This window comes from Sturnira hondurensis, unplaced genomic scaffold, assembly GCF_014824575.4.
Source record: "Sturnira hondurensis isolate 20B ecotype Veracruz unplaced genomic scaffold, ASM1482457v3 Scaffold0007797, whole genome shotgun sequence".
In the NCBI taxonomy this organism is placed as follows: Eukaryota; Metazoa; Chordata; class Mammalia; order Chiroptera; family Phyllostomidae; genus Sturnira; species Sturnira hondurensis.
The window spans coordinates 286,451-301,903 of record NW_028080428.1 but is presented as its reverse complement, the minus strand read 5'-3'; the positions used below and the strand labels follow the sequence as shown (position 1 = coordinate 301,903).

Here is a 15,453-nt window from a genome sequence, read left to right as displayed (position 1 = left end):
GGCTCTCTTTCTCCCCGCCACCGTGCAGCTGACGCAATACAATAGTCTGCGAAGTGGGGGTCCGCGCGCCGGTTCATGAGCTCGCCGCACTCCGGTCCCTAATGCCGTGTCCCTACTTCAGGTAGATGGAGCAGCTTAGCCAATCCAGAGGGCTCTGAAGCAAAGAAGGAGGGACGAGGAATTAAAGTTTAAGACAGGAACGCCGACCAATCCAGCGCCCAGCTGCCTGAGTGACGGACACCAGCACCCACTTGGAAAGACCGCTCAAAGAAGGAGGATGGTTAGTGGACAGTGAACCAATCCGTGACAAGAGAAGGCAAACTTGCTCTCGTTACATCTAAGAAGGTGGGAAGGGGCGGAGTTCGCCCAGTGGCTGCTCGATGGTGGGTGAAGGACCAGCTCTCTCTTCTAGTTTCCACCCTAGGACTCCTTAACCCCTGGAATGCGAGAGAGAGGGGCTCAGGGAGTTCCCGGAGTGGGGCGTAGAGGTACCACCCGGGAAAGCCTGGGAGCGAAAGAGATTCCTAGTTGGAGGAGCAGCTGGAAGCCACCGGGTGGGCTTTCAGGAAGCGGAGGCTGGTCAGGAGGCGGGACTTCCGGGGCGGGGCTATAGTTGACTGGGCGGGGTCTGCTGTTAAGGTTAAGTGTGGGGGTGGGGCCAAAGGAACCCACTGGGTGTGACCTAGGAGAAAAGGATAGTAATTTAAGCGTGCGTCTTGGGGTCAGGGCAGTGTTGTCAGGAGTTTGGGGGCGGCCCGTCATAGCTCAGGGCTGTCGTAAGTTTCTGGGGAGGTTACGTGCCCTAACCCACTGTCCTTTCTTCCCAGGGAACCACTGGTGGGGATCTTTGTAGGGGATTTCCCTCTGTGGGGTGCTATGGAGTTCCCAGAACACAGCCAGCAGCTGCTGCAGAGCCTTCGAGAACAGCGGTCCCAGGGTTTTCTCTGTGACTGCACCGTGATGGTGGGTAGCGCCCAATTCTTGGCCCATCGGGCTGTGCTGGCCTCCTGCAGCCCATTCTTCCAGCTTTTCTACAAAGAGCGGGAGCTGGACAAGAGAGATCTGGTGTGCATCCACAACGAAATTGTCACGGCCCCGGCCTTTGGGCTGCTTTTGGACTTTATGTATGCTGGCCAGCTGGTCCTGAGAGGGGATACCCCTGTGGAAGATGTGCTGGCAGCAGCCAGCTACTTGCACATGAATGATATCGTCAAGGTGTGTAAGCGGCGCCTGCAAGCCCGGGCCCTGGCAGAGGCAGACAGTACCAAGAAGGAGGAGGAAACCAGCTCACAGCCCCCTAGTTTGGAGTTTTTGTCCAACACTTCCCGTGGCCCTCAGCCTTCCTTGGCATCTACTGAGACATCAGGCCACTGGGCCAAAGGGGAATGGAAAAAACCTGCAGCTCCCTCACCTACTGTATGCCCTCCAGTTGAGCCACCAGTGCCTGGTGGGGCTGACACTACCCAGCCTGGAGTGGAGGTTGACTCCCTGCATCTACAGGCACCTCCTCCACCAGTGGCTGACATCTCCCTTGCCAGCCCCAGTAGTTCCACAGAGAACATTCCTGCAAACTACTTCTCTTCTGGCCTCCCAGCAGTTTCAGTGGAGCCACTGGCTTCCCTTGATGTGGGTTCTGAGAGTCTGAGGGTGACAGAGCCAAGGGGTACTGGAGCACCATTACAAGGCTTCTATCCCCCAGCTTCGGCTGCAGCCCCAGTTCCATCCCAGGCTCCAACTCCAGCGGAAGCTGAACTGGTCCAGGTGAAAGTAGAAGCTATTGTGATTTCCGATGAGGAGCCGGATGTATCAGAGGAACAGGCTCAGGGGTCTGAGGGTCTGTTCCCGCCTGGAGGGGCAATGTATGGTGGACAGCCCCCCCAGCAAGAGGCTTTTGAGGAGTCAAGAGCAGCAGGATTGGAGGAGGTGGGGCCAAATGACCACTTTCTGCCCCCAGACTCTCACCTACCCTACCATTTGGCGTCAGGTGCAGCACAGTATCAGCGAGGACTGGTGACCTCACCCCTGCCCGCACCCCCAACCCTGCATGAGCCCCTTTACCTGCCTTCTGAGTATGAAGCAGCCCCAGGAAGCTTTGGTGTTTTTACTGAGGATGTTCCCACTTGCAAGACATGTGGGAAGACCTTCTCATGCTCTTACACACTACGGCGCCATGCCACAGTGCACACACGTGAGCGACCCTATGAGTGCAGGTACTGCCTGCGCAGCTACACGCAGTCTGGGGACCTGTACCGACACATCCGCAAGGCTCACAATGAGGACCTGGCTAAACGCAGCAAACCAGATCCAGAGGCTGGCCCCCTCCTAGGAGTGCAGCCCCTCCCTGGCTCCCCTATAGCAGACAGACAGAACGCTGGTGGAGGGCCACCCAAAGATTTTGTACTTGGCCCCAAAAACTAACATGAGCTGATGCTAGGCCTGCTCTTGCTATCAATGGGGCAGGACAGAAGGTTGGAAGTTTCTCGGTTCCCCTGCTTGATAACAGAATGGATTCTGCCCAGGCTGAAGGTTCCTCCTGTCCTTTTCTTTACCCAGCCAACTAGCAGGACCTTGACGGGCAGAGCATCTCAGTCAGCTCCTCTCCAAGGGCACTGGGAGTTTTCCTGGTTGTAATCGTTCTCACTCCGAGTTCTGGACCATAAAGCTAGCAGTGAAAGTATCTCATTGCACTGGTGTTGGCTGGTTTCTTCCCCAAACCTGCCTGACTCTTGACTCGTTCATACCTCACCTCTAGATCTTACAAGAATTTGCCATCTGTACTTGAGTAGGGGTGGGGATCAGGTTGCTTATGAGAAAAAAAGTGAGAGAGGCAGAAGGCAATGTGGACTTTGCTTAGGAAAATATACAAATTAGAGGATCTTACACAATTACGGTTTATTGTTGTAGTGAGCTCCTGTGTACTGGGCTGTATTAGGGACTTCAATATAAATACTCATTTAATCCTCAACAACTTTAAGAGGTGTTGGCTCCCCTCTTTTTTCCCCACCGACAAGAAAACTTGAAATTCGAAAATCAGTTACGTTGTTCAAGGTCACAGAGCTAGTTAAGGGGCAAGCCAGAATTTGAACCATGGCTTGTGACTTAAAACACCATGTTCACAATGGGGTTCACATTATTGAAACTAGTTCACTGAGAACTATGAGTTGTTTTCTGTCCTTTTCACTGCCTGGCTTTGAGTCCTTACCTTTTTCCCTCTGTTTTCCACGTAGAAGGACCTTCAGCTGGCTGTTTGAAAAACAGATACTGTACTGATGACTTGAAATTTTTGCCTACATGTCATAAATGCGAATTGAGGTCTCTAAAAATGAGAAACGGAGAGACAGAAAGCACTAAGCCCTGTGGTGGCAGGTTCGTGGCGGGGGCAGGCTGAGGGCTTTTTGTGTGAAAAGGGTGGGTGCTTGGGAAAACTAAAGCAAGGAACCCCAGGTGAGAGAATCATACTTAGAAAGTGTGATGACAGCCTGGAGAGGTGGCATTACCGACCTGCGGTCACACAGGTGATTACTGACAGGGGGGGGGCGGCAGAGAAACGGGAATTCGGGGTGTGGAAGGAGGTCGGAGGAAGCGTTCTAGGGATACGAGAGGAGGGTCAGCCCCAGTCTGAGGAAGACTGCCGCTACAGGGTGGTCTAGAGGCTGCCTGCAGACCCTTCTCTCTTACAAGGAACTGAGTCTGATAAAAGCGGGGAGGGAAATTTAGAAAGAAGTGAAAATACGAGTAAATTTCCTGAATTTTTCTTTTTTTTTTAAGATTTTATTTGTTTACCTTTAGAGGGGAAGGGAAGGAGAGAGGGAGAGAAATATCAATGTATGGTTGCTTCTCATGGGTCCCCTGCTGGGAATTGGCCTGCAACCCAGGCATGTGCCCTGGCTGGGAATCGAACCACGATCCTCTGGTTCGCGGGCCCATGCTCAATCCACTGAGCTACACCAGCCAGGGCCTGAATTTTTCTTTTTAATGAATTCATTTACTTACTTTTTAGAACGAGGGTAAGGGAGGGAGGAAGGAGGAAGAGAGGGAGAAAAACATCAACTGGTTGCCTCTCACACTCTCCCAACTGGGGACCTGGCCCTCAACCCAGGCATGTGCCCAACTGGGAACTGAACTGGCAACCCTTTGGTTCGCAGGCCAGCACTCAATCCACTGAGGCACACCAGCCAGGGCTAAATAAAACTTAAAAAAAAACAACAAAAAAGACCTATTCTAGCTGAGTGGTGCATCATTTTCAGTCTTTCCTAGAGTAAATAAAAAACCAGAATGCCTAAAAAGAATCAGTTGCTTTTAAAAGGGCGAATTTTATGGTATGTAATAAATACATACCATGTATTTATGGAAAAAAAGAAATGGATTGCCTTAGAACATGAGTTCTTAAAAGCAAGACATAGAGCCCTGGCTGGTGTAGCTCAGTGAATTGAGCACGGACCTGCGAACCAGAAGATCGCAGTTCGATTCCCAGTCAGGGCACATGCCTGGGTTATAGGCCAGTTGCCAGCAGGGGATGCACCAAAAGCAACCATACATTGATATTTCTCTCCTTCTCTCCTTCCCTTCCCTTCTAAAGATAAATAAATTAAGATAAAAAAAACAAGACATAATGTGTCCACATGTGTATATAATGTATAGTTTCTCTGGACAGCCTGGAGAACACCTGGCTCACCGGCCTACACAGCTGGCTAAGGAGGATCTGCTACTTGGTGAAACTCTCCTGAAAAGCAGTCATTTGCTTTCAGTTCCCAGCATAAGATGCATTCTTTTTTTAAAAATTAAAAAAAAAATTTAAATTATAGTCAGCACACAATATTAGTTTTAGATGTGACATGCATTCTTATTGGAGGTGGCAGTTAGGAATTTTCAAGATGTTCAAAGCAGCAGCCAAACAAGGCCACAGTTACCTCACTTTATCTATCTGCTGGATGCTAAGAACATTTTGTTGTCTATGAAGGTGTGGGGAAGAAATTATCTAGAGTTTTCACTGCTTTTGATGGACTGTCCCACCCATGGATACAAGGAACCATAGGTCAGCTCACGTAACCTCCTAGGCCAACACTGAGAGAACTCAGTCCCCAAAGGAACTCTATTGCTGGAGAATGCTAATTGTTCGTTGGGTGATGCTTCTTTCTGCTGAGCCCAAGATCAGCCTCTTTTCCCAGGAGGCCCTGGGCCCCAGCCTAGGAAGAGTCTCCTGCAGGAGTTAACTTGCTTTGAGCTATACTCTGACTCAGTCTTCAGACAATCGAGACAACCACTCTTTTCCCTCCATTCTAGTTTAGGATTTCATTTCTTTTTTTAAAGATTTTATTTAAAGATTTAGGGAAGGGAAGGAGAGAGGGAGAGAAACATCAATGTATGGTTGCCTCTCTTGTGTCCCCTGCTGGGAACTGGCCTGCAACCCAGGCATGTGCCCTGACTGGGAATTGAACTGCAATACTCTGGCTCCTAGGCCCGTGCTCAACCCACTGAGCTACACCAGCCAGGGCACATTTTTTCTTTTAATTGGCTACTTTGTAAGTGTGCCTTCACTTAGTGCTAATGCCTCTTCAATCCCAGGCATTTGGCTAAGCTCAGCTTCACAAAACTCACCAATTCAGCCCATTTCACGTTGGATTTGATTTTGATTTTTCCAAAGCCGATGTTGACAAAGATGTTTTACTTTGACATATACTATACTTTTTTTTAAAGATTTTATTTAAAGATTTAGAGGGGAAGGGAAGGAGAGAGGGAGAGAAACATCAATGTATGGTTGCCTCTCTTGTGTCCCCTGCTGGGAACTGGCCTGCAACCCAGGCATGTGCCCTGACTGGGAATTGAACTGCAATACTCTGGCTCCTAGGCCCGCGCTCAATCCACTGAGCTACACCAGCCAGGGCTGACATATACTATACTTTTTATTGTAAAACATTTTATGTATTTATGACAAATGATATGATATGCTCTAAAGTCCCCTTCCTAGATTTATCAGTAAGCAATTTCAGTATATATTTCTAAAAGAACTCGTGGAATACATTATCATATTCAAATACATTATCATGCTCAACAAAATTGACAATAATCCTTGCTCCACTTTCCCTGATTGTCTCAAACTTTTGTTTTAAATCCTCACCGAGGATACATTTATTGATTTGAGAGAGAGAGATGTGCAAGAAATGTCAGTTGGTTGCCTCCCAAATGCATCCAGACCTAAGATCAAACGTGCAGCCTAGGAATGTGCCCTGGTGGGGAATCGAACCCACAACCCTTTGGTGCACAGGATGATGCTCCAACCAACTGCGCCTTCCAACCAGGGATGTCTCATCAACTCCTGTTTTTCCCAATCCGAATCCAAATCCCAAGGTTTTTAGAAACACTGTACCAGGAACTGGAAAGAGACATATATATATATATATATATATATATATATATATATATATGAGCCATATATATGGCTATTTATACATATAAATATATATATTTTTCCCCCTGTTACTTCAGTCCCATAAGCTTTTAGCTGTTTTGTTCAAATCAGAACCCAAAGTACAGTCACATTTATTTGGCTGACATCTCTTAAGCCTCTTACTCCATAGGTCCCTTCTCCTTTTCCTTGCAATTTACTTACTGGAGAAATTCAGTTACTCATGGTTTCAGAGTGTAAAGTTTGCCATTTACATCCCCATGGTATCATCTAACATACTCCTTCGTCCTTTAAAAACACGTATTTAAATAACACTTAAATAGTGGTATAGGTAGTATGTGCTTTTGGCAAAATTATGAAGGGGGTGGGTATGAGTTCAGAGAATACTGTTCTGAACTGTCTCCTATGTGTCGAAGTGTGACCCTTCACACCTGCCATGAATGGCTTCTCTTCACTCCAACCCTGGAAAGCTTTAGGGTCAGGTGACGTGAGCGGCCCCCCGCCCCCCACAAACCCCTCAGTCCTGAGATTTGGGTACCTTTGGATGACCCCTTCAGGATGTGGGCTTGCCGGACCTCCTCCAGACCCAGTCGGACTGCCTCCGTCTCCCACTCTCCTGTTCATTAACCCCTCCATCAGGAGCTGGCCTTGGAAATAAAGACTGCAATACAGGCCTGACCACTGAGCATCTCAGCAGCGCTGATAAAAGGATGAGTGCAATAAATTTCTAAAATCCACTTTTAAATATCAGTTTTATTTTTCCTCATTGATGCAGAAGATAGGTCCCTGTAACACTGTCTTGAAAACACACCCCCCCACAGACACAGATAAAATCAAAAAGCAAAACAAGCCCTAAACAAACAAACAAACAATGCAGTCATGACAAAATTTTATCAACAATCTAGACTTAGAAATTTAAGAGGCTTGGAAGAGGGATAAAATATTCTACTTTCGTTAGTTCTGTCCTTACATTTCTTCACCATTATTAGAAAACCCTTTTGTGGTAAGGCCTGGGGCTGCATTATTCAAGGGTATGGGGAGACGCAAAGGAGCCTGGGTCATCGGGAGACGAGGCGTTACTGGTAAAGGGAGCAGAACTCATGTACACTTGGCAACACTACGGTTTTTCTTTCTGAAGACCATCTGTGGTTGTATGATGGCCAATGATACATGCTTATCATCACCTCCACTCAGAGGCAGAGGCGGTGCTGTACGGTCCCGTCCACTCTGTAGAACTCACTCACTGTGGACAGTACGCCTGGCAAGTGAGCGGAGTGACCAAGGAGCTCCTGGTGGATGGAGCCTCCCGCTGAGCCACGTCTGCCTCAGATCGCAGTTTCTAGACAGTTTCAAAAACTGCTTGAAAGGCACTGAGAAAGGAGAACCCTGCCTCATTGTTTGCCCACTCTGTAAAAGAACGGAGCTCTGGCAAAATGCGAGGAGACAGGCAAAGAACAGATTTATGTTTTTACTCTGCTATTTTACGGTATTCTTTCTGGAAGACTTAGCAATCTGCCTTGCCTAAGCATCTTAGACAAATAAGCATACTATATGCACTTATTAAAAATTAAAATGTTTACTTCGGTGTTTTTGTAGCAGGAGGAGGGCTCAAGGTTTTTTTTTTTTTTTTTTTTTTTTTAAGGATTTTATTTACTTATCTTTAGAGAGGAAGGGAAGGAGAGAAACATCAATGTATGGTTGCCTCTTGTGAGTCCCCTGCTGGGAACTGGCCTGCAACCCAGGCATGTACCCTGACTGGGAATCAAACCGCGATTGTGTGGTTCACAGGCCCATGCTCAATCCACTGAGCTACACCAGCCAGGGCCCCTCAAGGTTATTAAATAAATACTTAAATGCTTGACTCCAGGTATCTTAAAATAGAAGAGTTTAATGAAAAATTAAATAAGTCTACTACATTAACGAGCTAAATATAAATAGCAACCACTAGAAATTACCAAGAGAAACAAGAGCAATCAGATACTTCTGTAGGGGGAAAAATCAATATGTACAAAACATTAAGAATAAGGAATTACTTTACTTGGTTAATTTCCAATCTTTCATTTGAACACATACGGACCCAATTTACAACTGTCTAGTTTCACAAAAGATACGCCCTGCCCAGTTTTTGCCTGCATAACTTTGGCGTAAGGCATCCGACGAAACAGAAGCTCCGTCCTGCCCATCGTCATTGTCTCCTCTGCCAGCAACACATCTCCCCTGTGTACGAGCACGTCTAGCAACACCCATCATTAACATCTGTGCTGTAGATGTGACTAATGCCACCCATGGCTGATGAATGTTTCCTCGTGGTCTTTCTCAGGGCCGATGTCCCCAAGAATACCATGTAGTAAAAGCTCTACAAACATACAGAGGGACAAACAAAAAGAGGCGGACTATGCAAGCAGTTAGGAGTTTGTGCAGAAGCAGAAACGAGACAGAAATCCACCTGGGTCAGAGGTATGTGAGGCTCCGGTTTCCCTTGACCGGTCTTTACCAGTTCACCTCAGTTCAAGTGGAGACGCACCACTCTCCTCTGTTAACCAAACATGCCCACGTACAGCTGCTTCTCTTTGCGGTGGTAGCTATTGAGCTCTGACTGCGTCAGCTGGAGGTACCGCCGGACGTTGGCATCTTAGAAGGGGGTGAAGGAGGCAATTAGAGAAAGTTAGAGCATGACCTCACCGTGGGGCAGGAGAAGAGTGTTAACATACTTCCATTTTTTCTTTAATCATTCTAAGATCCGAATATATCACAATATGATATATTCCACATAATAATAATCTCATTACGACCACTTTGGATATCTGAAAAATCTCTACACAGGCCTGGGCTGGTTGCTAATTTCATGATGAAAGGGAGTTTGAAGAAATAGTCATTGTGCTAGCAGAGCCTCTAAACATGCTATACCTGGGTGGCGGTTACTCTATGTACTTGAAGGTAAGTGACATAGACACGTGGCTCATATTTGATATCTTTATCAATTCGTAGTGGCTTTCTCGCTTGGTGAGATTTTACTGTGCTGTTATAAATGGCTGGGGACCTTCTACTTGTAGCCTCTAAGCCAGAAGGCAAACAGGGAGGCAGTGTTCAGTGCTGAACCACCAACACAGGAACGAGCCTGCCATCCCTGCCCAGGCCCATCTGCTTCACAATGTCCTTCTCGCGTTGGAAACAAAGGGCAAGTCTCAGATTCTCTCTCAGTAGGCCTTTTTCTAGGCCGTATCTGGGGTTAGCTGAGATAAAGAATAAATTGATTAAGCAAAAGCCAGACCCCAGCTGGAGAGCTGGCAGAAATGAGGATGATCAGGTGTATTCACTGGATCCTATGTCAGTCTCCATCTAGGAAGTGAGACTTGAAAACAAAGCTTTAAAACCTCTTTCACTGACGGGGGGCAGGAGGAGGAGCGAGTGTATGTGTGTGCCCGTTGAGCATCAAGATTTCCGGAGGACACACCATATTGCTTTCCTGTGGAGACAAGCACGTAAGAGGATAAGGCCTGTTCATTGTACACTTCTATACTTTTTAAATTTTGAGCCATGTACAATGTATTTAAAAACTCAATAAATTGCAAAAGTAAACTAAAACCACCTTCCGCAGCTCCCGCCCGAACAGGACAATTTTCTTTGTCCTTCCCACTTGATCCCCTCCTCGCTCACCTTTTGGCTGCCTATTGACAGCAGCCAGGAGGTACTGCCGAGCTTGGTCGTAGTCCTGCAGGTGGAAAAAGGCCACTCCAGCCCGATACAAGGCCTTGGCATTATCAGGCTGTCTCTCCAGGACTTTCTGGCTGTACTCTTTCACTCGCTCGTAGTTGACTGGCTCCATCTGAAGGAGACAGGCTAATGGGGCCACAGGAAAGGAAAAGAGAAGAGGGAGGAGGGCCCTGTTACACCAAATCTCACCGGCCAACTCAAGGCAGCACCAAACACAGAGCGGCATCAACAAGAGTCACTTATCCAACAAATAAGCGTGAGCGTCTGCCCTGCGCCAGACCTTCTTCTAAGCATGGGAGGTAGCAGTGTATAAAAGCTTCACATGCCTTCCATCTACTTCAGTATCTACCAAATGCCTACTATGTACCTAGTGTTGGGCTAGGCCCAGCTATAAAACTGATAATAGACTTTAAAGTTTATTTAAACCTCTTCTTCCTTGTGTCTCTTCTACCCACAGCTCTCGGTCTTGAACATTCCACTTCACCACAATTCTTGTACTGCAACTTTGTTAACAACTGCGGTTGCCGTATGAGGCAAAACAAAAAAATAATAATTATGCGAGGCAATAGTAAGCATTGCGCTCTGTGCTTGTTTAATCTTCTCATCCACTCTGTGAGATCAGTGTGTTACTAACTCCATTTAATGGATGGATAAAGAAATGAAGGCTCGGAATGGTAACGTAACTTGTCCAAGATCACACAGCTTCTGGATGAAATGAGTAAGACATTTGAACCAAAGATTCTAACTCCAAAATCATCATCATTATTGATGATATATTACTTCACTAATCCCTTGGATGATTTAATGGCACCTCAACATACAAATATGATAGAAGTAGTTTTTTTAGCCTTGGCTGGTATAGCTCAGTGGATTGAACGCAGGCCTGCAAACCAGATGATCACGGTTCGATTCCCAGTCAGGGCACATGCCTGGGTTGCAGGCCAGTTCCCAGCAGGGGACTCACGAGAGACAACCATACATTGATATTTCTCTCCCTATCTCCTTCCCTTCCCCTCTAAAGATAAATAAATAAAATCTTTTAAAAAAGAGATAAAGTTTTAAAAAGAAGTTTTTTAAAAACTACTAATAATTTCTGTGGCCTCAGCTTGGACAGTTAGAATGTTTTAATATACTTCAAAAGGAGGCAATGATCAGGTTAATCTTCTGCTTTTTTACAATTAAGACGGGAAATGTTTCCCTATTCCATAAGTATGGGATTAAACATAGTACTATTACAACATGATGCTAGGCACTGAGCATCCTGGCTGGCGAGCTCATTAAAGGGCCAATGTTTGCATCCCTTTTACAACATCACCACCAAGTGGTCATAGATTGTCCTCAGATATTTCCCCAGATATGTGGTCAAATAACCCATTACTATGGCTTCATTCATTCATTTGACAACCAGCTATGGGGCACTGACCAAGTGCTGGGCAGAGCTGGGAACAGGATGAGGAACCAGATCACCATCTTCACGAGTAAGCAGAGTTCACATCCTGGTCCCCAAGTAGCAGGAATATACAATAAACAAATGAATTTTTTTAAAGTGCTTTGAGAAAACCAGCACTGCCTAAGAGGGAGTGAATGAGGTCAGAGTGCAGCTTGGGTACTGAAGACCTAAGAAAGTGACTTTTGAGCCAAGATCTGAAGGATAAGTGTCTTTCAAGGATATCTTTATCAATTCATAGTGGCTTTCTAGCTTAGTGAGATTTTACTGTGCCTTTACAAATGGCTGGGGACCTTCTACTTGTAGCCTCTAAGCCAGAAGGCAAACAGAGAGGCAGTATTCAGTGCTGAACCATCAACACAGGAACGAGCCCGCCATCCCTGCCCAGGCCCATCTGCTTCACAGTGTCCTTTTCGCATTGGAAACAAAGGGCAAGTCTCAGATTTTAAAGTTTATTTAAACCTCTTCTTCCTTGTGTCTCTTCTACCCACAGCTCTCGGTCTTGAACATTCCACTTCACCACAATTCTTAGAAAGGGACAGCGCTTTCTAACCTCGGAGACAAGATCCCACAGAACTGGAAGGCAGAAATGCACTTTACGAATTCAGTGTATGGAGGGGCCAGACCATGTCTGGCCCTGGGGGTAAGGATCAGAGTTCGGATTTTCTTCCTAAGTGCAATGAGATGCCATTGGAGGATTTTAAGCAGTGAGATGATCTGGCTGCCTTCTCTACAAAATGGGGATAATCATAAAAACCTTGCAGGATTTTTGTGTAATGAGAGATACTGTAAATACACTGCGCAACATGTCCCAAGCAGACAACAGGTGGAAACTGGTAATTCAGTGAGTCCTTGTGGAACACCCACCAACACCCACCAGCAGAGACTTTACAGACAGGTGAGCCACAGTCTCAGCCAAGTCCTCCCAGAGGGTGGACAGACGTCCCTATCTAACACCACATTTCTCTAATTTCTAGTCAGTTCCCTAATACACACCCTACTGTCTAACAGGACCTCAAGACATAAATCGGTTTAGGAGGCAACGTGAAGGCCTATCTTCTGTCTTTTCATAATGGAAAAGGGAAATGTGCAGGATTCCGCACATTTCCGCACAAGAACTTGGGTGGAGAGTTAAGAATTGCCTCGAGCCCCACCACTTACCACTGTTTGACCGTTTCCTTAAATGCATCTCAAAGGGTTGTTGTGATATCTAACCAGGTTAGTTTGTGTAAGGGGCTCAAACAGTGTCTGCCTTAGGCATCTCATAAGCAGCCCCTCAATGAGCCCTCCCTGACCACTCATTCTAAATGCACACCCCCATGTCTGTGGCACTCACTGTACTCATTTTCTGCCTTTTTTCTTTTCCGCAGTACTTACCATTTTCAAAAAATGTATACATGTTGCTTTTTTGTTAACTGTCCATCTCCCTCCCTTGAATATATGTTCCATGAGAGCAGGGAACCTCACCACTCAATAAAAATTATTGAATTTAAACATTAGCTTCTATAACTGCTATTTTTATTACTTAAGTCTAAGAGTAGCACTGGACACACACCGTAAAAAAGCTAGATTTTCACCAAAGTGATGAGTATTGCAGTAAAAAAAAAAATCATTTTCAAACAACCATTACAAAGTGTAAAAACTACTCCTACTAACTTTTATGGCCTGGGTCAGGACCATTAGAATGTTTTAATACACTTCAAAATAAGTTAATTTGTTCCATGGTTAGTTTGCTTGCCACAGAACAGACCTAAGAAGTCTCCCCTCTTTTGGCAGATTCATCCCAGTGATACAATTCTTGCCATTCACCTCTTCACCCAAGGCCATCTAGAAATGCCAGATAACTAGTTACCCAAATTATTAGCTAGCTGATGTACAGGTAAGAGGAAAATAAGGAAAGGATACCCAAAGCATCTAATAAGAATGACTTACACCAGCTGAAACAACAGCCTTCCTTCCAGTATTTTAAATATTAAAAAAAACAATGCCCTCAATATAAATTCAGTATTATCCCCATTGGGCGCAAAATTTCCTAAACCTATCAGCATCACCTGGGAGTCGGTTAGAAAATGCAAATAAATGGTAGGCACCACCTCAGACCTAGTAAATCGGAATCTGGGGGTGGGGTTCAGGAGTTGTTTCATAAACTCTCCAGAAGCTTGAGAACTACCGTTCTACAGAAGCTCAACTAGAGCCCTGTAAACCGGAAATACATTTGAATTCATGGGAGAACTAGATGACAGCAGAAAAGCCCGTCAGTGTTTTTCCAAATGTTCACAGATTTTTGTGTACCTGCCTGGAGATTCTTACCCACCCTTCCTCCCTGTTCTTACCAGCTAGATTGTTGTAGCAGTCTGTCTGGGTGCTGTGCAGTATGTTTTCTTGTTCGGGTGTGAGAGCCGGGCCCTGAGGTCCTAGATTAGGTATCGGGGAGGGCAGACTTGGATCCAGACCCCGCAGCTGAAGCAGAGCTCGATGGTACCTACTCACAGCATCTCGGTACTTCCCTTCCCGGTAACGCTGGTTCCCTTTCTCCTTGTACAGCTGAGCCTCCTGCAGGCGCTTCTCCATAATTCTTTCGCCCAGTGCTATTGCGGAATTAGGAAGCGAAAGAGCAACTGAAGCTCTGGGGTGGGAGCAGAATTACTGATTTTGGTAGTCGGCCTAAGGCAGGCAATTACCCTCTTCCAGGAGGCCCTCCAGGGGATGAGCTTTGCTTGTTTCTACCACAGCCCCTTCCTTTCCTCTCTGCAGTATTTTTCAACCTCCAGTGGTGCAAGAAACTAATCAGTAAGAGAGTGTGAGAATGGGAAAGCCAGAGATTAAGTGAGTTTCCAAAGAGGCTATTCTGGAGTGAGGAGACCCGGAAGAAGCAAAGGTCGCAGTAAGAAATTGAGGCAGGCGTGCAAACGCCGGTGGAATTTGCTTCCTTCTTTCTTTCGGACACACCTCCCTGACCTGGAAGTGGAAGAAGGTAGGCGGGGGCAACTGCTAAGAGAAGTTTAGGCGGTTTGCTTCCATCCCTGCTTTTTATTCGCACGTATTCAAGTAGCTTTTTTTGACGTCTGTGCCAGGAGCTAGGAGACCGAGGTGAACGTGATCCGTGCCCAAAGGCCAGGATTGACCTAGTCGCAGAGCAGCTCAGCCGCAATTCTCCAAGGCCGGAGGCCAACCCTCATTCCCAAGCCCGGAAGTATCCCCTTGGGTTTTGGATTACGAATGGGAGAATCCGGAGGACCGGGTCCGGTCTCTTGACAGTTTGTTGTCTAAAGGGTCGCGCGCATTGCACCACGCCGCCCAGTCAGAAGCGGACCCAGAAAAGTAATCCCACAGAAAAGACCCAGTCTTTCCAACCTCCCCTACGGATCAACACGCGGGGAGGGCCCCCCCCCCAAAAAAATCCCTGACAATTTCTCCAATTGGAAAAATCCGGATGATCACAGATGACCAATCACAATTGTAGATGACAATTCAAGTTGGCCAATGATCTAGCTAAAAGGCGAGGTCCGACGATCTGTTGCTAGGTAGAAGTTGAGCAATGGGGGGCGGGGCGAGGGTTTACTGTATTCCTTGGTTTTGGAGAGCCTTTTGGTTTATTAACAAAAATGTAATTACTAGGAGGCTTTCACGTTGCAAGCTTCCCTTCTGGCTCCTTAAACTCTCAAGAAGTTGCTGCATGCATAGAGAGTAAGAAGGGACTAGTGAACAAGCCCAAAGACCAAAGTGCGATAGGAAGTCAGATGGGAGTGATGGTAGCGACCGGGTGGGAGGAGCTGTTCGAGCCCAGGCTGCTGCGCAACCCCGGGTGAAGTACGGAAAGAAGGGCGCGCACACGCCTCCGTGCTACGAGGCACTTGAACCGCAGCCAGGCTTTCCCGTCTCCGGC

The 15,453-nt window shown here is 46.6% G+C and overlaps 2 protein-coding genes across 4 annotated transcripts; one reads left to right on the top strand and one right to left on the bottom strand.

Moving 5' to 3' along the window:
* The first annotated feature begins 244 nt into the window (after nucleotides 1-244).
* On the top strand, nucleotides 245-2,674 carry ZBTB3 (zinc finger and BTB domain containing 3). Of its 3 annotated transcripts, none has more exons than XM_037052952.1 (2): nucleotides 245-345; nucleotides 828-2,674. In XM_037052952.1, the coding sequence occupies exon 2, from the start codon at nucleotides 877-879 to the stop codon at nucleotides 2,416-2,418; it is 1,542 nt and encodes a 513-aa protein (XP_036908847.1). In that variant the 5' UTR covers nucleotides 245-345; nucleotides 828-876; the 3' UTR covers nucleotides 2,419-2,674. The 3 variants fall into 3 exon arrangements, with proteins under 3 accessions (XP_036908847.1, XP_036908846.1, XP_036908845.1); XM_037052951.1 differs by having other exon boundaries at nucleotides 249-383; XM_037052950.1 differs by lacking the exon at nucleotides 245-345 and adding an exon at nucleotides 380-488.
* A 5,547-nt stretch (nucleotides 2,675-8,221) lies between these two features.
* Nucleotides 8,222-14,915, bottom strand: TTC9C (tetratricopeptide repeat domain 9C). The gene is made up of 3 exons (XM_037052949.1): nucleotides 13,901-14,915; nucleotides 10,064-10,246; nucleotides 8,222-9,037 (listed from the first exon to the last, which is right to left on the bottom strand). The coding sequence occupies exons 1-3, from the start codon at nucleotides 14,136-14,138 to the stop codon at nucleotides 8,943-8,945; spliced, it is 516 nt and encodes a 171-aa protein (XP_036908844.1). The 5' UTR covers nucleotides 14,139-14,915; the 3' UTR covers nucleotides 8,222-8,942.
* Nucleotides 14,916-15,453: the final 538 nt, after the last annotated feature.

Coding starts and splice junctions, on each gene's coding strand:
- ZBTB3 (XM_037052952.1), top strand. CDS start 877: ATGGAGTTCCCAGAACACAGCCAGCAGCTGCTGCAGAGCCTTCGAGAA.
- TTC9C (XM_037052949.1), bottom strand. CDS start 14,138: ATGGAGAAGCGCCTGCAGGAGGCTCAGCTGTACAAGGAGAAAGGGAAC. Junction 10,247..13,900: donor CTGCTACAACAATCTAGCTG/GTAAGAACAGGG, acceptor TGGCCCCATTAG/CCTGTCTCCTTCAGATGGAG. Junction 9,038..10,063: donor TGTCAATAGGCAGCCAAAAG/GTGAGCGAGGAG, acceptor CCCCCTTCTAAG/ATGCCAACGTCCGGCGGTAC.